Genomic DNA, 22,988 nt, shown 5'->3' with positions numbered 1-22,988 from the left:
GAAAGAATTTTCATTGAATTTCAAATATTAAACGTCAAAAAATAAATCAGTTTTTAATTACTCGAAATTAAACCACTGGCTGAGCACAGAAAGAATATTTCTACGATTTAAAACCTAAAACAAAACAAACATTGAATAGAAAACGGATTAGTATGTGTAAAATTTTATAACAAAAAAGACCTATGATTCAAAAGAGTTGTTCAATGCACGAATTGCCAAACGAGCGTTGCCATATACACTGATTTTTAAGAAAGTCCTTTCAGAGATCAGATAATAAAGAAATTAAGGGACAAAAATCAAAAATTAACTATAAAGTTGAAATATGTGCCCAGTTTACACTTGAAAAGAATTATTAGGATCTGCAAAACTTTGTGGTATCAATTTCAGAAAAATGTGTATTAATGCAGCATCGATCAAAAACTATTTCTGCCAAAAAAAAAACAAACTACAAGTTAAAAAATTGAGCCAAATCGACAAACAAAAAACGGCTAAAAACGATTATCTATAAGCGCCGGTCTCTCAAAAATATTTTTCAAAGTAAAAAACTCATTCACTAATAGAAGCACATGATCAAAAAAATTCACTCGCTCAGACAAAAATAATTCACAATTTTACTCTTTCGCTTTTAGGTCAAAACACCGTCTGAACGAATAGCACTTCCGGTATAAAAAAAACCTCAAGACAACCAATATTCCTCTTCGAGTCGTAAAAAGCCAAGAGAAGCCCAATAATAGCCTTAGCTATCGCTTTGCGGGTATTAATCACGCAAATAAACTAAAAACTTTGGCTCAAGAGAGTGAGAAATGACGTCAGGCGTGTATAAATGCCGATAGTATTAGGGAAGTCATTTATAAAACTTGACTTTTTAGCTATGCTGTGTGAACAAATGTGAAATGAAAAAAAGAGCTTCAGACGAATCAAAAAACATAAGACATGCCCTGAAATACAATCCTAAGAATTGAATTAAACACTAAAAACTAATGTATCTGACCAGCAGACCAATTGAACAATGCCAGACACACATAAAAAAGTAGTATCTCGAACTCAGAGAACTACAGAAATTGTAACAGCATTCAAAGTGCATATACTTTTTGGATCAGCGTGTTTTGAAAGCCAATGTGTTGAATACCAAGATCCGTTAGAGCTTCTGATGTCAAAAAAGCTTCTGATGTCAAACAGAAACTGTAATGTTAGAGTTCATGCATAGACACAGCACCAAGCGCAAAAATTATTGACTACATGAGCTCAGAAAAATTGAAGGTGACAAAACGTTCCTAAAACTTCAAACAGAAAAACCGAAAATCAATGCAAATTTGTGTAATTCTTTATACTTTTGTTTTCAAAATCCAATGTTTCTTGCTACAATCCGCATATCATTTAATTTGCATGCTAGCACGGATCTTGCTGTACAAAAGAGGCAAACGGAAGCCAGATCAAATTAGCGAAAACCACATAAATTTGCTAAAGTCCTTGACGTTAATGTCCAAAAAACCAAGATCTATGTCACAAAATTATAAGCAAAAACCTTCTAAAAGCCTCACGGTCTCTACAGATCAAAAAAATGAACATAACCGACTAACGTCGGGCGAATTGCTCTCAAACGACCGGCGAGCGGTTGGCTTAGTCAGTTAGTCAGTAGCTAGCCACGGGGGGGGTGCACTGGGGGCTGATGGGGGCAACACTGGGTTGGGGGGGGCAACAGCGCGGTGGGGATGGGGGTCAACGGGGGGGGGGGGGGGTTTCTCAACCTCTCAGAACCGCCCTTCACACCATAAGTATAAGTCTCCAAAACAGTTTGAGCTGAAACAGAGCTGAAAGGCTCTAAGAGCACTTAATGCCCGCTGGGCGCTACCTGTTTATCCCGTTTTTGAGGACGAAAAGTCAAAAGCGTCAGACGAAAAATCGGTCAAGCGAAAAATCGCATTAAAAAAAGACCAACAGGACTAATATAATTGCTACAAACTTCGTTTGAGAGCAATTAAAAACGTTCGAAATTTTCCCAAAACTTGAACTAGCAAATTGTACTCAAAAGTTTCCCCAATTTATTAAACTATCGAATAAAGCATTTCATTGTCACTAAAACTATCCAGTAAATCATTGTAAAGATCAAAAAAAGTCATTGGTCTTGAAGATTAAAAAATAGACGGTAAATTGCCGGAAAATAGCCACCGTTTACGCGCTTGACGCACATCGGGATTGAAACAAAGGAAAAAAAAGATAAATTGACCAAAGTTTTTCTCTGTTTCTCTTCAGTGTCAAAAAGTGGTCTAATTTGGAGTGCAGTTTCGGTTGGATTCTAACATTCAGCTTCTAAACTGAAAGCTAATGAGCTTAATACCAATGTCAGCTAGCAAACACTCTAATGAACTTTGATAACCTAATTCTCAATGAATTAATGATAGGGCTTTATCGGTTTATCCCGTCTCTTTTGATTTTGATCTTCTGAATTTGACATTATTCACCAAATTGCCTAATTGAATGCGAGAAAGCATTAAAAATGCATTCAGTTGAAATAGTGAGTGACGTAAGTCAGGAGTCAAATGTGAAAATCGTGACTCATGTAAAACGAAAAACGTGATCAAAAGAAACCATCTAGTAAACCATCTTCAAGCCCCTATATTTTGTTCTTCAGGATTTCAAATGAAACCTTAAGATCGAAAATCTCATAAACGACAAAAACTTAAAAATTGCTATCAAAAACTTAAAAATTGCCAAAAATATTATTATTTTGGGTGTTTAGGTTTGCAATAAAAATTATATAGCAAAACAAAGACAAATTATTTATGGCTTGCAATAAACGTTTATGAACTCTTAAAAACCTTAGATTTTGATACCTATCTAACAAAAAAATTAGGAAATAACGAAAAAGCATGAAAAAGTGAACCATTTTGGACTCAAAACTACAAATATTGACCTTCTCACCTTTAATGTAGGCCTTCCCAGCACGTTAAGCACTTGAAAGACAACTACTAATACCAGCTGCAGGCTTCTAATGAAACTTAAAGCCCACTGGGCGCTACTTGTTTTTATATCGTTTTGAAAGGCCAAAGTCATGGAAAAATGTGTAAAAACAAAAAAAAAGCCCGGGTCAACGATCATACAACTTTCTTTGATTTCGTACTAGGTCATATATGATTCTTAGTAATCATACTAGGTCATATATGATTTGCATGAATTCTTGGTAGTCATACAAGGACCATATATGATTTCCTAGAAATCATACAAGGATCATACAAAAAAATTCAAAGACTAAAAACTGTATAATTGTGATTTTCCATTGAAGTTGAAAAAATTTCTTGGATTTCATACAAGGTCATATATGACACATAATACATTGACTGGTGCCACAAATTCTCGTATAATGTAGTGAGAGGACTTATTAAATTATTATATCGCATTTGCAATCCACATTTGATTCTTTGTGTGCGCTTGAAGAATAACTTTGTGCTTTAAACGTATTCAGAAAACGAATTTGACGTGATATGCATTTTTTTCTTGATTAATTTTTTTTATAAATGAGCATTTATAAGTATAAACTTCAGAGTATGTCAAAAATTTTGTTATTTGTTTGGACTTACTCTTTTATTTTGTGCCCAACTTGCAATTTATATTGTACGTTAGGGTCTTTTGGCCGATCACAATGTGATGCCGGGGTATCATATATGTGGTGCCCTACCGAATAAAAACAAAAACATAAATGGTTAAAGACTTTCAAAAAATAGATGTATGATTCTTGGTATTCGTACTAGGATATATGATTCCTTGGTAATCATACAAAGATCATATATGATCTCTTTGGTTTCATACAAGGATCGTACTAAGAAATCAAGTATGGACAGTATGAAATCATATATGATCCTTGTATGAAATCAAATAAACTTCAACCCGGGAGGCTCCAAAGACTCCAGAGCAGCCAAGGAATCCAAATTTTGATTGTAAAAAAACCATGAACACCGCAATAGAGCTCCGCTCAGCTTACAGCTAAAATAAACAACTAACGGGCGAATTGCTATAAAACAACTGGCGGGCGGTTGGCTTGATCAGGAGACAGCTGCAACCTAGAGAGGATAGCTCAGGATTAGTTGAGGGGTGGGGTTACAGGCGGACTGCGGTTGCTTGCAGGGGTCAAACTCTAAGGACCGCCCTTCACACATGAATTTGTCTCATCGGTTTCGACAGTTTCGGTGGATCGCACACTAACAACCTATTAAGACGCAAGGCTCTAAGATTACTGCTCAGCGACTTAATACCCCCCCCCCCCCCACTTTACCTGCTTATCGTTTCTGAGGACGAAAAGTCGGCAGAGGGAAAAAACAAATATCAGAAAACACGTTGTAGTACAAAAGACTGTATACAAAACCAGCAAGCAAGTCTTATATAACAGCTATAAACTTTGTTTGAGAGCAATTAAATATACGTTGACCTTTTTGGGTTGCATAGTTTTTGTTTTGTATATTAAACATAGCCGCGATAGACGCTTGTGGCCTACCATGAATTGAAACAACTGAAGAAATAACATTGACAGATCGACCACCAGCTTAATAGACCACGCGACTTTTTGGGTTAGATTCCGACTGTCATTTTTATGAGACAAATTTGCTCTACAAGGAAAAAGCCCTAATGGAGCTTTTTCAAAACTAATATTCGATAATAAAACTCAACACTCTATTACTCCTGAATTAGGGCATATTTGGCACTACTTAGATGCACACAATTGACCTTTAGTTAGTAAATGTTCATAAAATTTTAAGTTCCATAAGTGAGTTCGGAAGTCATTTTTTTGAGTGAGGTAAGTCACGCAATTTACCTAAAAGCAGAAATGCCGTCAGGAACACAAATTTTAACTGCAAATCAGTAGAAGTCACTAAGCCATTGAAAAAGTCAATTGCAAGAAGTCAGGGTAAGACGAAACAAAAATCTGTCAGACGAAGTAAAAAAAAACATAGCAGGACAAGTCCTGACGTACAATTCAAAGAATTTTCATCGACTAAACAAAAAAACTAGACCTAGAAAGTACTATGAATGGATTGGGAAAACCATTTAGAAAAAAATCCGGTCAAAAAAATCGAAAAAACAAAAAATCAAAGCGAAATTGCCGCGTGTGAACAAAAAACCACTAGCGAGAAAGCGAATTTTTGTTCAAACACCGTTTTCTCACTCTCCTTTAAATTTAGAGCGAAACAATTTCACGCCGCAAAACCACTCGCTTTTTCGCTCCACTTCCTGTTTCGGCATGACCACAATCACTACTCCAATTTGACTTCAAAAATCATGAAAATGTGTGAACAGATCTTAAAAAAAAAAGACAGCGCCCCAATACAATTCAAATTCTTTGAATTGTAAAAAAACATAGCAGGACAAGTCCTGAATTACAATTCAAAGAATTGAATTAAGAAAACTTAGAAGTACTCTACCTGACCAGCAGATCAATTGAACAATGCCAGCCAAAATATAAAATCTCAAAAAATTGTAAAACAAACAATCAAATAAACTAAACAAAAAAAACTCATTGCTAAAACTCTGATGATTTTAGCCCTAAGGCAAAATTTGATCCTTTTAAGTATACCTATTTCAAAAGAATTTTCAAAGCCAATTTTTAAAATCGGTCCAGTATTATATCTGCAAGACCTGAAAAAAAATCATTGGCCCTTGAAGATCCATTAACTCAGAATATGTCAGAAAACTTTAAAAATGAAATCAATTTCGAATTTTAATGAAATACTGCTGAAAATCGAGATATAAATATCTTCAGAATCATTTCTCTATCTCTAGAGGCTATCCAGTAACCCCATCTCCAAGCCTTAAAAAATCATTGGCTCAAAGATCGATAGGCAAAAATTTTTAGAAAAAGTTTCAAAATTGAAAAAACAGAAATTCGTTCAATTAAAATTTTGAAAACCATTCAGTTGCCTCCTAGCAACTATTTAATAAATACTATCAAACCCCGGATTAAGTTACCTGGCTGCTGAGGCAAGCAAAATGAAACATACCCGGCAGATTGCCGGAAAATAGCCGCCGTTGATTCCAATAAGCATGATTGGGATTGAAAGAATAGATATTGAAAAAAAAAAGATTTTTGTACAAAAACATTTTTAAGACCGATTTATTTTGATGGCATTTCGTAGTTGAACATAACGTACTTCTGTTTCTTAGAGAGAGGCTACATGGGCTACTATCAATACCAATAAGCATTAGAGATGGTAACTAAGACTTATAGGAACGATGTTCAAATAGCGGGCATCTAAAATTGGGCTTTATGGGTTTATCCCGTTTCTACTTCTGACTTCAATTTTTTATACTGACTCTGTTCATTTTGAATTGCTTTGCTGAGCAACTGATGTTCAAAATCACTTTTAGCAGAATGAGAGAAGAGAGAAACTAGCCTAGAGAAGTCAAAAAGATATCACGCAAATTGTTGAAAAGGCGGCAAAATGAGGTAAAGCGAAACATTTTTTTATTCGACGAAGTAAAAAAAAAGGAGCGCTATAATAGCCGGCTGAGAAGATGAGGGCGGTTATTAATAAAAGACAAATATTTTGAAAAAACTTAAAAATTGCAAATTTTGAAAAAATTTTAAAATTTGAAAGGTTAAATTGTTGAAAAAGATCCATTGAAACTAACAACCAAGCAGTAACTTTTTATCAGACCGTGGAATAAGTTTTCTGGCACTTGAGAATGGACAAATATCAAAAATTGACAAAAACTTTAGGAAACCTTAAGAAACTGCAGATTTTATCAAACAAATGCTAAAATTCGGGACATTAAAATGTTGAAAACCAATCCATTGTTACTAGAAACTATTCAGTGCCCTATTATCAAACCTTAAAGGAGAATCCGTGGCCCCTGAAGATGGAAAACCTCAAAAATGACAAAAACTTCAAAAAACTTGAAAAAATTGGTATTATTTTGCTTGTTTGTGTTTGTAGTACCAAACCATATAGCTCATAAAATGGCCACAACAAGTCATTTTGTCTCGCAAAAGGCTTTCCATCAAAACTTAAGACTTATCAAACAAAAAATTCAAAAACATAGCTGGCAGATTGCCAGAAAATAGCCGCAATAGCTTCGTAGATCTGCCGTCTCAAAAAAATAGTTAAAAAGACAGACCAAAAAAAAATTCGTCTTTTCATTGAAGGCTGATATGTTAAGTTTTGATTAAAAATCTGTATAAGTTTTTGCTGCCTCTATTAGCTGCTCTCAAATAACCTTCATTTAGAGTGCCACACACCTATTGGACCTTATCTCTTTGAATTAAAGTAAATAAAGGTCAATTTCAAAGTGAGTAAGTCAATTTTTGAGAGTGAGGAAGTCAAATGTGACCAAAAATTTAATCACGCAAAAGAACAAAAAAATTCGGTCCACTAAGAGCGAAAAATGACGTCGCGCACGCAATTCAGAGTTGAAATTGCATGAACAAAAAGCAGATTTGAAGAGGTCATATGGTCAAAAAAAAATCCCGACGACGAAATAAAAAAAACCAAGAGAAGGCCAATAATAGCCCCAGCTATCGCTGTGCGGCTATTAAAAATACAATCCCAGTAGCAGCACCACTCTAAGCACTTGAAGGACTATTAAAGCCCACTTTGGGCTTCTAATGAAACTTAATGCTCGCTGGGCTTTACCTGTTTATCCTGTTTTGAAGATCAAAGTCATTGAAAAATGTGTGAGCACATATTAAAAAAAACACAGAGCGCCCCAATACAATTCAAATTCTTTGAATTGTAAAAAATTAGGAGCGCAATAATAGCCGCCTGGAATTGCTGACGCGGCTATTAATCAATCTAAAGTTTTGTACCCCAAAATCGATAGTCATTACTTGTAACCTGGAGTAATAGTGAGTACCTAGGAACGCGGGCCATTGACCCTTTTGCGGCATTTTGACGTTGTGTAGGGGCGAATAAGTCATTAGGTATTCGAAATGTAATTTGTTGTCATCTGGGTATCCGAAGTCAGACTGCCAGGCAGCTCCGATGGTGAACAAGTGGAATCTAAGCATGTCCAACACCCCGACCTGGCACAGCACCACTCCGTATAAATCTGGCCTCTGACACATACAGGCTGCAGTCAAGAGACCACCATTGGAACCACCTGAACACAGCACAAAGCGTATAAAAAAGTCACCTGAGAAGTCAAAGAATGTTCTAGAGAAAAGCGCAAAAACGGTCAAGCGAAAAATTTGCACATAAAGACCAACACGTTTACAATAATTGATATGAACCTCGTTCAAGAGCAATTAAACAATTCAAAAGCCTTTGGTAAAATCAAAGTATTTGAGTGCGCGTTTGTGTGCAGATGGGTGTTTGTGCGCGTGTCTGTGGGGTGTTTGTGTACGTGTGTGCATGCGTGGTAAATTCACGTATGTGCGTTTGAGCGTGTGTGTGCGGGTGCGCCTATGTGTGTGTGCACGCGTGTGTTTGTGTGTCTGTCAGTGTGTGCGATTGTGCGCATGTGCGCGTAGGTGTAACTGAGCGTGTGTGTGGTGTACGCGCACGTGTATGTCTGCGCTCGTATTTGTGTGGTCTGAGTTTGCGTGTGCGCGCGTGTGTTTGTGTGTATGCGCGCGCATGTGTGCGTGTAGTGTGTTCACACGTTGTGTGTTTGTGTGCGTGTGTGATCTTCGTGTGTGAGCGAGTGCTTGTATTCGTGTGTGCGCCTGTGTGTTTCTGTGTCTGTCAGCGTGTTTGTGTGTGTGCATGTGGTTTGCAAGCGTAAGTGTGCGCGAGCTTGCGTGTGTGCGCCTGCGTGTTTTCGCGTTTGTGTGTGTTCTTGAGTGTGTGTGTGTGTGTACGTGTGTGTAACTTCGCGTTTGTGTGTGCGTGGTGTATACGCGCGCGTGTTTGTGTGTGGTGTGCGCGTGCGTGTGTTGTGTGGGTGTTTTCGGATGTGTGCATTCGCGCGTGTGCTCGCGTGCGTGTAGCATGTGTGCGCCTGCGCACGTGCGTGTGTTCACGTCCGCGCGCGTGCGTGCATGTGCGAAAGTGTGTGTGTGTGTGTGTGTATGTTTGTGCGCGTGAGTGTCTGTCAGCGTACACACACGTACACGTACACACACACACGCACGCACACACACACACACGCGCGCGCACGCACACACATCCGTACACACACATACGTATATACACACACCCACACGCGCGCGCACGCACGCACGCACGCGCACATACACACACACACACACACACACACACACACACACACGCGCACAGGCACACACACGCATGCACGCACACACAAACGTTTACAAAAATTGCTTCAAACTTCGTTCGAGAGCAATTTAATTCGAGCTGAGATAAATTTTCATACATTCCGTGAGCGAATACTTGACCAACCTAAACTAATTATTCTATTTGAGTTGGTGTAGTTGTTCGCTATCATGTACTCGGCAGCCGCCACAAAATCGTCGAAAACATTCTGCTTGTTGAGTTTCATTCCGCCCGTGTGCCACTCTTCCCCATACTCACTGCCGCCCCTTAGATTCGTCTGGCAGAATATGCCGTTGAAGTGTTGCATGAACATCATGTAGAAAGGAGAGAAGGTAGGCCCCAATGCTACGTTGAAGCCACCGTAGCCGTACACTAATGTCACGTTATTTCCACTCGTTAGATCAATGCACTTTTTGTGAGTGATAAACATGGGCACCTTATAACAGACAAAAATATTCATAGTTACAAGTTGAAGCACGTCAATCAATGCGCGTCAGCAAAATAAACCAATAGCAGAATTAAAAGTTGTTTTTATTTTTCACTGTTCTTTCCAAGTGACATACAGCAAGTGTAATGAGTACTTTGGAAAAGATTATCTGATGCCGTTTTCCTGTTTTGTCGTTTATCTGACGCTGTCATCATTGCCATTCAATATTGATTTGATGGCTGTGGAAATAGACGGTTTCTCTTCTTTTCTTTACCTTTGTGCCATCCTTGCTAGTGTAGAATACTTGTCTGCTCGTGAAATCATTTTGATTCACATTCTTCAGCTTCAGCTCCCTCCACAGCTGAAGAGTGAACAAAGTGTCAGTGAGGTCTACTCTGTATATTGTTCCTGGTGTCACGAAAGTGCACACACGGAAGAACAGCTCGAAGGAGTCGTGTCTCGCTGATATGCCATTCACAGCTGATATTCCTGAGTCTAATTTCTACAATCAAAACAAATTATTCAATAATTTTCAAAAATTAGGCGATGAATAACTTCCTCAGCCTAATTCTAACGAAATATCAACATAACAGGAATCTGTATTTAAAACAGCACGGCTTGGAGTTTGTCAGAAAACAGCTGCGATAGATATGGTAAAGCTTCATATAAAGATTAGAAAGAATTATGCATAAGAAAACCAATAGCATTTCAGTTCGATGTTTATTATTCTGCAAACCCTCAACCTAATCGAATAGTTTTGGATCGCATAAATAAATTAATATCGCCTGCATAGCCGACTAACAGCGGATAAGTTGCTCTCAAACGACAAAGGAAACCACAAAATTCGCTCTTTTGTAAAAAAAAATATTGCTTATATATTTGTCTCTGATATACATTTTGCCTCTTTCATATCTAGTTATATATTTATTCCATATATTGTCCATATACATTTTGCCTCTTTCATATCTAGTTATAAATTTATTCCATATTTTGTCCATTTTTTCCATATCTAGTCTAACTAGCCCTACTGCCTCAAAATAAAAACGTTGCTGGATAAACCCAGAGCGGGCCCCTGAAAGGTTTGCTAGAGCTAAATTTTTTTATTTTAAGACAATTCAGCCATAAAAAACCACCGAATAAATATTATGATAAACCTACCAGCATCTCTGCTACCATGAGGAGGATGATCGGCTTACAGTTTTTTTTGTTTTTTTTGATAAAAAAAGTTTTCAAATTGCAATTTTCATACAATTTTCTCCGAAATGATTAACAACTGTTGAACAATAAGCTGAATACCCACTGGTAGGTATAAAGGATTAGAAAAATGCATACTAAATGGTATGAGTTCAATGAGAAACACAAAAATTGCAGTTGTTTCCAATTTTTTCAATTTCGGAAACAATTAAACTTAATAATTGAACAATTCAGAGATTAAACAAATAAAGAGAGCAAATCACAGATTATGCTGACTCAAAAACAATCCAGAAATTTTTTTAAATTTTAAACTCCTTCGATAAGCGGTGACAGCATTGAGCATTCAGCAGATTTAATAAATAGGAAAAACATAACCGACTAACGTCGTGCGAATTGTTCTCAAACGACCGGCGAGCGAAAAACCGGCCAAGCAAAAAATTGCATAAAAGACAAACAGGGTTAATAAATTTGCTACAATTGCTTTCGAGAGCAATTAACAATGGTTTCCTAAAAAGTGCCTGTTAGATCAGTTATGATAAAGAACATTTCAAGTATAACTCATTGATAATGAGGATCAGAGATGATGACATTACGCAAGACATTAATATCTTAAGAACCAATTCATTGTCTCAAGAGACTATCTGGTATCCCTGTTTGAAGCCAGAAATAGTTTGAAAGGCTCATAGAGATCCATACACTTGGAACATACAAATTTTCCAAAAATTTGAAACGTTTAAATTTATCCATAAACACTAAAACCGGAGTCATAAAAAATGCTGATCATCATCCCATTAACTCTGGAAACTATACAGTAGCTCATTATCAAACCTTGGAGGAGATTTGAGGGCCTCGTTGCCGGAAAAAACCAAAAACTTGAAAAATTGCAAATATTTTAAAAAATTGCTTAAATTCGTGATATTAAAGTCTTGAAAAACGTTCCATTACATCTATAAACTATGCAGTAATAAATTATCGAACCCTTGAGGAAGTTCCCAGGCCCTTGAGGGTAGAGAATCCTAAGAAATGACACAAATTTTTAATAACTTGAAAAAAAATTGCAAGTTTTATAAAAAAAATTGCTATAAATTGTGATATTAAAAGATGAACATTAATCCATGACCAACAAAAATTTTCCAGTAACTTATTATCAAACCCTAACGGAGGCTTTCTGACCTTTGAGGTTCAAAAAATCTGAATAATGAGTATAAATGTCAAAAAATTGGAAAAAAAGGCTAAAAATATGAAAAATATGCTAACATTCGTGATGTTAAAATCTTGCAAGACAATCCATTTAATCTAAAAATTACTCCGTAACCTATTTTCAAACCCTAGAGGAAGCTCCTTGGCTCTTGAGGCTGCAAAAATCTAAAAAACTACAAAAAAATTTAAAAACTTGAAAAAAAAAGCAAGTTTATCAAAAAATTGCTAGAATTTGTGACATTAAAAGTTGAAAAACTATTCCATGGCCAATAAAAAATTGTGAGCAACTTACTATCAACCCTCTTAGGATGTTTTCTGGCCCTTGGGGAAGTTTGGGGGGCAACCCTGGGGTGGGGGGACAACAGCGCGGTGGGGGGTGGGGCAATAGGGAGGGGGGGTCAACAGTGGGGGTGTCTTCAACCTCTAAGAACCGCCCTTCACACCATAAGTATAAGTTTCCAAAACAGTTTGAGCTGAAAGGCTCTAAGAGTACTTAATGCCCGCTGGGCGCTAACTGTTTATCCCGTTTTTGAGGACGAAAAGTCAAAAGCGTCAGACGAAAAATCGCATTAAAAAGACCGACAGGACTAATATAATTGCTACAAACTTCGTTTGAGAGCAATTAAATATCAATCAATAGGTGAAAAATTTTCAAAAACTTCAAGTTTTTTTGCGTTTATCTTTGATGCATCTACACCGACTCCCACATTTTTTTTGTCTAAGACATTTTTAGCGAGGGAGAAGTTTGGTTTTACTGCCGGCGGCCGGAAAGATTTGTATAATCTGAGCAAAAATGGCTAGGAGGAAACCGCTAAAAAATACTTCAGACACTAACATGAAAAATAGTACAAACATAACCGACTAACGTCGGGCCAATTGCGCTCAAACAGCCGGCGAGCGGTTGGCTTTTTTTGTAGCTAGCTGCGTTTTAGTGAGGCTAGGTTTAGATTAATTGAAGGGGTGTGACGAGAGCGCAGTGGGGGGGGGGGGCGGGGCAGTGGTGGCGGGTCTTTGGCTACACGGGGCCCTTACGGCCTGAACGATGTGCAGGAGTGTGGATTGGGGGGGGGGTCAACGTCTAAGAACCGCCCTTCACACCATAAGTATAAGTCTCCAAAACTGTTTCTTTGAATCGCATACTTGGTTACTAGTGAGCTGAAGGGCTCTAAGAGCACTTAATGCGTTCTGGGCGCTACCTGTATGTCCCATTTTTGAGAAAGAAAATCAGATGGGCCAGACGAAATATCTGTCAAGCGAAAAATCGCATTAAAAAGACCAACAGGACTAATATAATTGCGACAAACTTCGTTTGACAGCAATTAAAAACCGGTCAAAACGTATAAAACGGCGAAATCATAAACATAACCGACTAAGCGTCGGAAGAATTGCTCTCGAACGACTAGTGGAAGCTCTAATCAATTGCAGCCTGCTTCAGTCGGGGGGGTGAGGGGAAGCCTAAATGGGACTAAGAAGTTCCATAGTGGGCTTCAAATAACCGTATTAGAGGTTAACATATACCACTATTAAGATTTAAAATGAAAATGGCACCAGTTTCGGCGCACTTTTCAGTTGACTTTTAGTATTAAATTGCCACCAATTGCGTTCAGCTGGTTGAAATTGTGATTGAGAGAGAAATTCAAAAAGTCAAGGGCGTAAAAGTGACTCGACTCGAAAACCATCAAGCGAAAATTTTGCATTAAAAAAACACACGTTTACAATAATTGCTATGAATTTCGTTCAAGAGCAATTAAAAATACCTCAAAACGCATATAAAGCTCCAATATATACTTGAGATGCTCGAAAATTCTCCGAAACATACAGTTACTTGTTAATATGATTTAGAAAAACCACTACCCAAAAATGTCCCGGGTCAACGAACATACATTCTTTGATTTCGTCCTAGGTCATATATGATTCTTAGTAATCATACTAGGTCATATATGATTTGTATGAATTCTTGATAGTCATACAAGGACCATATATGATTTCCTATAAATCATACAAGGATCATAAAAAAATACAAAGACTAAAAACTATAATTTTGATTTTCCATTGAAGTTGAAAAAATTTCTTGGATTTCATACAAAGTCATATATGACACATAATACATTGACTGGTGCCACGAATTCTCGTATAATGTAGTCAGAGGACTTATTAAATTATTATATCGCATTTGCGCTCCACATTTGATTCTTTGTGTGCGCTAAAAGAATAACTTTGTGGTTTAAACGTATTCAAAAAACGAAATTGACGTGATATCCATTTTTTTCTTGATTAATTTTCTTATAAATGAGCTTTATATGTATAAACTGGCTTCAGAGTATGTCAAAAATTTTGTTATTTGTTTGGACTTACTCCTTTATTTTGCGCCCAACTTGCAATTAATATTTTACGTTAGCGTCTTTTGGCGGATCACAATGTGATGCCGGGGTATCATATAGGTGATGCCCTACCGAATAAAAACAAAAAAACATAAATGGTTAAAGATTTTCAAGAAATAGATGTATGATTTTTGGTATTCGTATTAGGATCATATGATTTCTTGGTAATCATACAAGGATCATATATGATTTCTTTGTTTTCATACAAGGATCGTACTAAGAAATCAAGTATGGACAGTATGAAATCATATATGATCCTTGTATGAAATCAAAGAAACTTCAACACGGGGTAAAGTAAAAACTGCTTCGAAAAATTCGCAAGTGATCGATAAATTTCATTCGATTAGCGAAAAATTTTTCTCATTTACTCCTTGATGCTATTTTTCGAAAGCTGGTATGAACGAAAATACCACTCTCTCTTCTCTCCTCTCCATTTTTGTTCAACAAAAGAAAATCACTGTTTTTACACGTTCGGCATTGACTTTTACATCCTTTTTCAGAACTGGACCGATTTTTACAGGTCACCATAACTCCTCTTCAAGTGACAAAAAACACCAATACAATATAATAGCCGGGTGAGAAGCTGAGTCGGCTATTAATAATATATTTAAAATATGTTATCAATTTTTATGGTACACCTGGAAATACCATCTGCCTTTTACTCTAAATCATTATTCTCCACGAGACCTAAACCATGCTCTTCGCTTAAACATGGTGTTCAGTGCGCCTAAACATGGGACTCTTATTAACCGTCACACAATTAATTTATAGGAGGAATACACAGATACATTTCAAAAACCGCCGATATATTATTATTATTCTAGGACATTACAAAGAGGCATCATTGAAAATCTGTGCTTTCCTTCTCAGCTTTCTTGATTTTTATATGGAGGGAACATCAGATCGGTTAGAGGAAAAAACTTGATGAAAATACCAGCAATTCACAAGTAATTCATTCGTGCGAGATAAGTTAATAGTGGCGGGAGAAAATTGAGACCTTTAGTACACTCCAGGTAGTGGAGTCATATATGAAGAGAGTGTCTACAGCATGCATGATGTAGTTGATGATGAACATCGTCCCATTTGCCATGGGAGAGACATGATCAATCACATGTTCACACTCTGCCACCAAGTCTATCAACTTGCACTCTGTATCATCCAGGTTCACCTTCATTACTCGCCACTTGGGTGCACTAAACAAGCAAATTCAATCCATCAAGACTATTACTGTAGTCCCCGGAGAAAAATATTACCACAGACCGCAACAGTAACTCCCTGATTGAGCAAAAATTTGTTTTTCCAGCGTTTCAAAAGTACCGCTTACATATTCTGCATACACTCACAATCTTTAATCTTTCCTATTAACCTCCTCTGACTAAAAACAGGCCTACTTGAACCTATGTCTCATCAATAGAATTCTTTTATCAAAAAACATAGGAGGTTTATATTGCTTTTATCATATGAGCTATATTTGACAAGAACGAGAATTGCAGCTGAGTACTTCAAAAATAGCTTTCGATACAAATTGATGGCAATATGGAAAGCAAAAAAGTTCAATATAAACCGACATAAATCGGAAAAATTGCTCTCGAGCTACAGGCTGGGCAATTTAATACAAGGGCTTTAGTCTAGATATTTTGTTTATAGGTGCAAACTTTCGCCCAGCTTGGAACTCGAAACCGCAACCTCCAGAGTCCTGGGCAGCCCCATTTACCACTCGTTTTTTCCAATCCTACAAACGAGTTTACTTTAGTAACAAACTTTACTTATGAGTGAGAGCAATTGAGGTCACTCAAATATGAAAATTTTGAGGTCACTCAAAGAAAAGTGAAACAGTTGATTGAGAAGTCAAAGAATGTTCTAGAACGAAAGCAAAGCTGGTCAAGCAAAAATTTTGCATAAAAAAGACACATTTATATTAATGGCTTCAACCTTTATTCCAGAGCAATTAATAACATTCAAGGTGGAGGCAAATTGAGAAACAATATGCACTAATTTCGCGAGAGCCTCTCGCGAACGACTAGTGGGAGCTGGAATCGATTGCAGCTTGCTTCAGTCGCGGGCGGGGGGACTAAATTCACTTGGACTTACTGCAAATGACGTCATTAGATGTTATTATATGCCACTATAACCGCTAATTAGAGAAACTTTAGACTACGCAAAACGAAAATGCCAACGGCGCAAAAGTCACTCGAAAATTCAAAACGGTTAAGCAGAAATTTTGCTAAAAACAGCCGGTAGAATACGTAGAACACGGAGAGTCGTGCAATGAAAACTCACAACTCACCCTTCCTGTTTCAAAAAAAAATAAAGAAAGGGAGGTTAAAGTAGCGGGTTAATGGTGGGGGTGGTGCAGGTAGGCAGGTGGGGGGAGGTAGGAGTGGGGGCGTTTTTTTTAGCAAAGTAGGGTTGACTTGTAAGGCACTAAAAATCTGAAAATGACCTCATCATCTTGAATATTACCAGCAACTCCTAAATGTTCGAAACAAAAGAAATCAATATCAAAGTCATGAACAAACTTGCTCTATCTAAAAAAACAGCGCTAGAATACCAGAAACAACTCAAAGAGTTGTGCCATAAAAACTCTTATCTAACCCTACATATTTCAGAAAAGAGAAAAATAAAAAGCAAAATACAGTGAGAAAAATCCACTTTAAGGGAGAAATGTGGCAAGGTAAATGGGTAGTTTGGGGAGCGGTTAGGTGTGAGCTTCTTCAAGGGAGGGGGGCTATTTGTTCACACTCTGCCACCAAGTCTATCAACTTGCACTCTGTATCATCCAGGTTCACCTTCATTACTCGCCACTTGGGTGCACTAAACAAGCAAATTCAATCCATCAAGACTATTACTGTAGTCCCCGGAGAAAAATATTACCACAGACCGCAACAGTAACTCCCTGATTGAGCAAAAATTTGTTTTTCCAGCGTTTCAAAAGTACCGCTTACATATTCTGCATACACTCACAATCTTTAATCTTTCCTATTAACCTCCTCTGACTAAAAACAGGCCTACTTGAACCTATGTCTCATCAATAGAATTCTTTTATCAAAAAACATAGGAGGTTTATATTGCTTTTATCATATGAGCTATATTTGACAAGAACGAGAATTGCAGCTGAGTACTTCAAAAATAGCTTTCGATACAAATTGATGGCAATATGGAAAGCAAAAAAGTTCAATATAAACCGACATAAATCGGAAAAATTGCTCTCGAGCTACAGGCTGGGCAATTTAATACAAGGGCTTTAGTCTAGATATTTTGTTTATAGGTGCAAACTTTCGCCCAGCTTGGAACTCGAAACCGCAACCTCCAGAGTCCTGGGCAGCCCCATTTACCACTCGTTTTTTCCAATCCTACAAACGAGTTTACTTTAGTAACAAACTTTACTTATGAGTGAGAGCAATTGAGGTCACTCAAATATGAAAATTTTGAGGTCACTCAAAGAAAAGTGAAACAGTTGATTGAGAAGTCAAAGAATGTTCTAGAACGAAAGCAAAGCTGGTCAAGCAAAAATTTTGCATAAAAAAGACACATTTATATTAATGGCTTCAACCTTTATTCCAGAGCAATTAAAAACATTCAAGGTGGAGGCAAATTGAGAAACAATATGCACTAATTTCGCGAGAGCCTCTCGCGAACGACTAGTGGGAGCTGGAATCGATTGCAGCTTGCTTCAGTCGCGGGCGGGGGGACTAAATTCACTTGGACTTACTGCAAATGACGTCATTAGATGTTATTATATGCCACTATAACCGCTAATTAGAGAAACTTTAGATTACGCAAAACGAAAATGCCAACGGCGCAAAAGTCACTCGAAAATTCAAAACGGTTAAGCAGAAATTTTACTAAAAACAGCCGGTAGAATACGTAGAACACGGAGAGTCGTGCAATGAAAACTCACAACTCACCCTTCCTGTTTCAAAAAAAAATAAAGAAAGGGAGGTTAAAGTAGCGGGTTAATGGTGGGGGTGGTGCAGGTAGGCAGGTGGGGGGAGGTAGGAGTGGGGGCGTTTTTTTAGCAAAGTAGGGTTGACTTGTAAGGCACTAAAAATCTGAAAATGACCTCATCATCTTGAATATTGACAGCAACTCCTAAATGTTCGAAACAAAAGAAATCAATATCAAAGTCATGAACAAACTTGCTCTATCTAAAAAAACAGCGCTAGAATACCAGAAACAACTCAAAGAGTTGTGCCATAAAAACTCTTATCTAACCCTACATATTTCAGAAAAGAGAAAAATAAAAAGCAAAATACAGTGAGAAAAATCCACTTTAAGGGAGAAATGTGGCAAGGTAGGTGGGTAGTTTGGGGCGCGGTTAGGTGTGAGCTTCTTGTGGGGAGGGGGGATATTTCGGTGGCGGGAGTAGGTTAGATAGGTAGGTGGGACTTATATGGGATCAAAAATTCTCGAAATGACCTTTTCACCTGGAATATTACCATCAGTTCTTAATTACTATACATTACAAAATAGGATACTTTTCAAGCCCACTGATCGAAAACAGAAATCAACGCACTAAAACAACATCAATGTTCGAAAACAAAAGTCAAAGTTCAAGTCATCATCTCAGCTAAAAAACATTGCTGGTAGAAGAATCGTGCAATGAAAACTCTTAATTCACCCTTCCTATTTCAAAAATATTCAAAAAAGGGAAGGTGTTTGTAGGGGGCAATCAGGGGAGGGGGTTAAAGGTGGGGTGGTGCAGGTAGGTAGGTAGTGCGGTGTCTGTCGTTCAGGTAAGTAGGATGACTTGTATGGGACCTAAAATCTCAAAATGATATCCTCGTGTTGAATATTACCAGCAGCTCCTAAGGACTGTACACTGGCTCTAGCCAAAAAAAACATAGCCGTTAGAATACCGGAAACGGATCAAGGAGCCGTGCAAAAAAACTGTTATCTAATCTCACATATTTAAGAAAAGAGAAGAAAAAGACAATGAGAAAAAACCACTTTTAGTAAGAAATGTGGGTAGGTAGGTGGAGGAGGGTTTGGGGTGGGGGTAGGTGTGTTTCTTGGGGGGAGGGGCAGGCGGAGGGGGGCTAGTTCGGGGGAAGGGGCAGGTTAGATAGGTAGGAGGGCCTTATATGGTGTCAAAAAAATCTCGAAATTATCTTTTCACCATCAGTTCTTAGTTAATATATATTACAAACTAAGTTACTTTTAACGTCCATTGTTCAAAAACAGAAGTCAACGTTCTAAAGCAAATTAAAAAGTTCGTTCGAAAATTAAAAATTTGTTCGAAAGAAGTCCAAATTGAAGTCATGACTTCAGCTAAAAAGATCTTTAGGATCTCAATACTCCTCTCCGAGTCGTAAAAATCAACCGAAGAGACGAATCTCAATGCTTCTCTTCGGGTCGTTGAAACCTATAGAATAACAATACTCCTCTTCGAGTCGTAAAAATCTGTAGAATACCAATACTCCCTTGAGTAGAAAAATAGCTGACAGATTGCCGGAAAATAGCCGCGATAGACGCTTGTGGCCTTCCATGAAATGAAAAACAAGATAGGCAGTTTGACCACCGGTCCTTTAATAGACCACTGGATTTTTTGGGTGAGATCTTTGAGACACATATGCTCTTATAAGGAAAGCCCTAATGGAGCCTCAAGAACTTAAGACTCGAATTTAAATACTCAAGAATTAGGGCATATATGTTTGGCACTACTAAGATGCACACTATTGATCTTTAACTAGTAAATTTTCATAAAAATTAAAGTTCCTTAAGTGATTTCAGAAGTCATTTTTTAGTGAGGTAAGTCACGCAAATGACCTAAAAGCAGAACAAATGACGTCACGCATACAAATTTCAACTGCAAAGCAGTAGAAGTCACTGAAATTGAAAAAATCAATTTCAAAAAGTCAGGTCGCAAGGATAATCGATGGAGACGACGAATTGAAAAATATCACGTTGTCCCCAATAATAGCCGGTATCGCTTCGCGGCTATTAAACATGACCGACATGTTTACAATAATTGCCACAAACTTCGTAGCGTCTGCTTGCTTTATTCAGTGTCTTACAATATGAGTGGAGAAATGTAAGTGTTACTAACTCTTTGTTTGTGAGTAGGATGACGTCTCTGTTGAAGTTGTACACATACTGGTATTCTGCCTCCATCTTGTCAAACAGCTTCACCCACTCTATCCCACCATCACCACTACTATTCCCGTCCAACTCGTAATGCACATTTTCTAATCACACTCTATCCATTAAAAAGGCATCTATCAACCAGCTCAGTAAATATAGTAAAGGCTTAGAAAAGAGGCTGCAACTAAGGAACTTTATTGCATGTCCTATACGCATTTCAGTTCCAAAAACTCTCAATTATTGATCAGCGGTGTTAACAAATAGGTATAAGTTTAAAGACGTCGAAACAATGTAAACACATAGCCACCTTTGACTCCCTTGATACACATCGGGATCGAAACACAAAGAGGGAAAAGAAGAAATAGAAAAAAAGATATAGAACGTGTCAAAAAGTGTTCTAATTTGGTGTGCAGTTTTTTAGATTCTAAAGATGTGCTTAATTCAGCTTCAAAACTCAAAGCTATTCAGCTTAAAACTGATAAAACAAAGCAATCGCTCTAAGGTACTTTGATAACCTATTGCACTCTGACTTAATGACAGGACTTTATCGGTTTATCTGTTTCTTTTTATTCTGCTCCGTTGACCATGACCGTAATCGTTATATTGCGTTTGTCATTGAGTGAATGGATTCAAAATCCTTTCAGTTGAAACAGCGAGAGAGGTAATGCAGAAGTCAAACGTGAAAGTCGTGACTACTTCAAAAGGAACAATGCGATCGAAAGGTAGGACGAATTGCTCTCGAATGATTAGTGGGAGCTCTAATCAAATGCAATCTGCTTCAGTCTGGAGAGCTAAATGGGACTGAGAAATTCATTACTGGGCTTCAAATAACCTTATTAGAGGTTGATATATACCACTATTCAGATTTGAAGTGAAAGAATGACACCAATTACGGCTCACTTATCAATTGGCTTTTAGTATCAATATGTCAACAATTGAGTTCCGCTGCTTGAAATTGCGATTCAGAGAGAGTTTAAGATCACGCAGTGCGAGTTTAAGAGCGAGTTTAAGATCAATTGGCTTTTAGTATCAATATGTCAACAATTGAGTTCCGCTGCTTGAAATTGCGATTCAGAGAGAGTGTAAGATCACGCAAAAAGCCAAGGGAGTAAAGGTCCATCGAAAAGTCAAAAAAGAAAATTGTGCATTAAAAAGACACACGTTTACAATAATTGCTTCTCTTCAAGAGCAATTCAAAATGGTAGCAAACAAGTCCTGAGCTACAATTCAAAGACATAGATTGTACCATGATTAAATTGGGAAAACCGCACAAAAACGGATCAATGGGAAAACAGCCAAGATCAAAGTCAAATTGCCGCAAGTAAACAAAACACTAGCAAGAAAGCAAAAATTTAAAAACATAGCTGGCAAATTGCCGGAAAAAGACTCCGTCGACTCGCTTGACGCACATTGGGATCGAAACAGAGGACAGAAAATAAGAGATAGTAATAGACAGAACTTTTTCAGACAGAAGTGGTCTTATTTGGTGTAAATCATGCATATTTCGTTTCAATCTTAAATTACACTTAATTCAGCTCAATACTGAAGGCTATTAGGCATAATACTAATTCCAGCTAGCAATCGCTTTAATGAACTTCGATAGCCTAATGCATTATCACTTAATGACCGCGCATTATATGCTTCTCTCGTTTATTTTGATTTTGCTCTTGACTTTGACCGTATTTACTACATTACGTAATTCAATACGTGAAAAAAAATCAAAATCCATTCAGTTGAAACAGTGAGTGAAGTAAGTCAAAAATAACGCATGAAAACCGTGACATGTAATACGAAAAACGTGATCAAAATGTAAAGCGAATAAAAAAACAGCAGGACAAGTCCTGACGTACAATTCAAAGAATTATCATTGGCTAAACAAAAAACCACCTAGAACGGAATATGAGTGAATTGGGAAAACCATTTGAAAAGAAATCAGATAAAAACAGAAAATCCATGTCAAAATGCCAATAGCGAGAACAAAAAAAACCACTAGCGAGAAATGTCAATCTGATTCTTAAAAACTAGGCCTAGAATGAACTATGAATGTCTTGGGAAAACCATTTAGAAAACAATCGGATCAAAAAAATCGAAAAAACCTTAAAAAACAAAGTCATATTGCCGCATGTGAACAAAAAACCACTAGCAAGAAAGAAAATTTTTGTTCAAAAACCACCATTTTCTCACTCCACTTTAAAATTAGAGCGAAAACATATCACACCGCGAAACCACTCGCTTTTTCACTCCATTTCCTGTTTCAATGTGACCAAAATCACTACTCCAATTTGACTTCAAAATCATGAAAATGTGTGAACAGATCTTAACATAGCGGGACAAGTCCTGACGTACAACTCAAAGAATTTTCATTGACTAAACACAAAACAAGACCTAGAATGAACGAGTGAATTGGGAAAACCATTTCTACAAAAATCAGATAAAACAAAAAAACAGAAAATTAATGTCAAAATGTCGCTAGCGAGAACAAAAAACCACTACCGAGAA

General features: G+C 37.3%; 1 protein-coding gene across 1 annotated transcript in view; it reads right to left on the bottom strand.

Annotated features, from left to right (window-relative positions):
* LOC142349897 (prolyl endopeptidase-like) overlaps positions 1-22,988 on the bottom strand; it is a 31,668-nt gene that overhangs the window by 2,355 nt on the left and 6,325 nt on the right. Inside the window, exons 4-8 of the mRNA XM_075401743.1 lie at positions 20,455-20,593; positions 15,403-15,598; positions 9,905-10,132; positions 9,330-9,639; positions 7,843-8,088 (exon numbers count right to left, since the gene is read on the bottom strand). Coding sequence (XP_075257858.1) covers positions 7,843-8,088; positions 9,330-9,639; positions 9,905-10,132; positions 15,403-15,598; positions 20,455-20,593 — 1,119 coding nt within the window. The remainder of the gene's footprint in view (positions 1-7,842; positions 8,089-9,329; positions 9,640-9,904; positions 10,133-15,402; positions 15,599-20,454; positions 20,594-22,988) is intronic.

Source organism: Convolutriloba macropyga, chromosome 11 (assembly GCF_964194025.1).
Source record: "Convolutriloba macropyga chromosome 11, txConMacr16.3, whole genome shotgun sequence".
NCBI lineage: Eukaryota > Metazoa > Xenacoelomorpha > Acoela > Convolutidae > Convolutriloba > Convolutriloba macropyga.
Note: the sequence above shows the minus strand (reverse complement) of the source record. Positions and strands in the feature narration are given on the sequence as shown.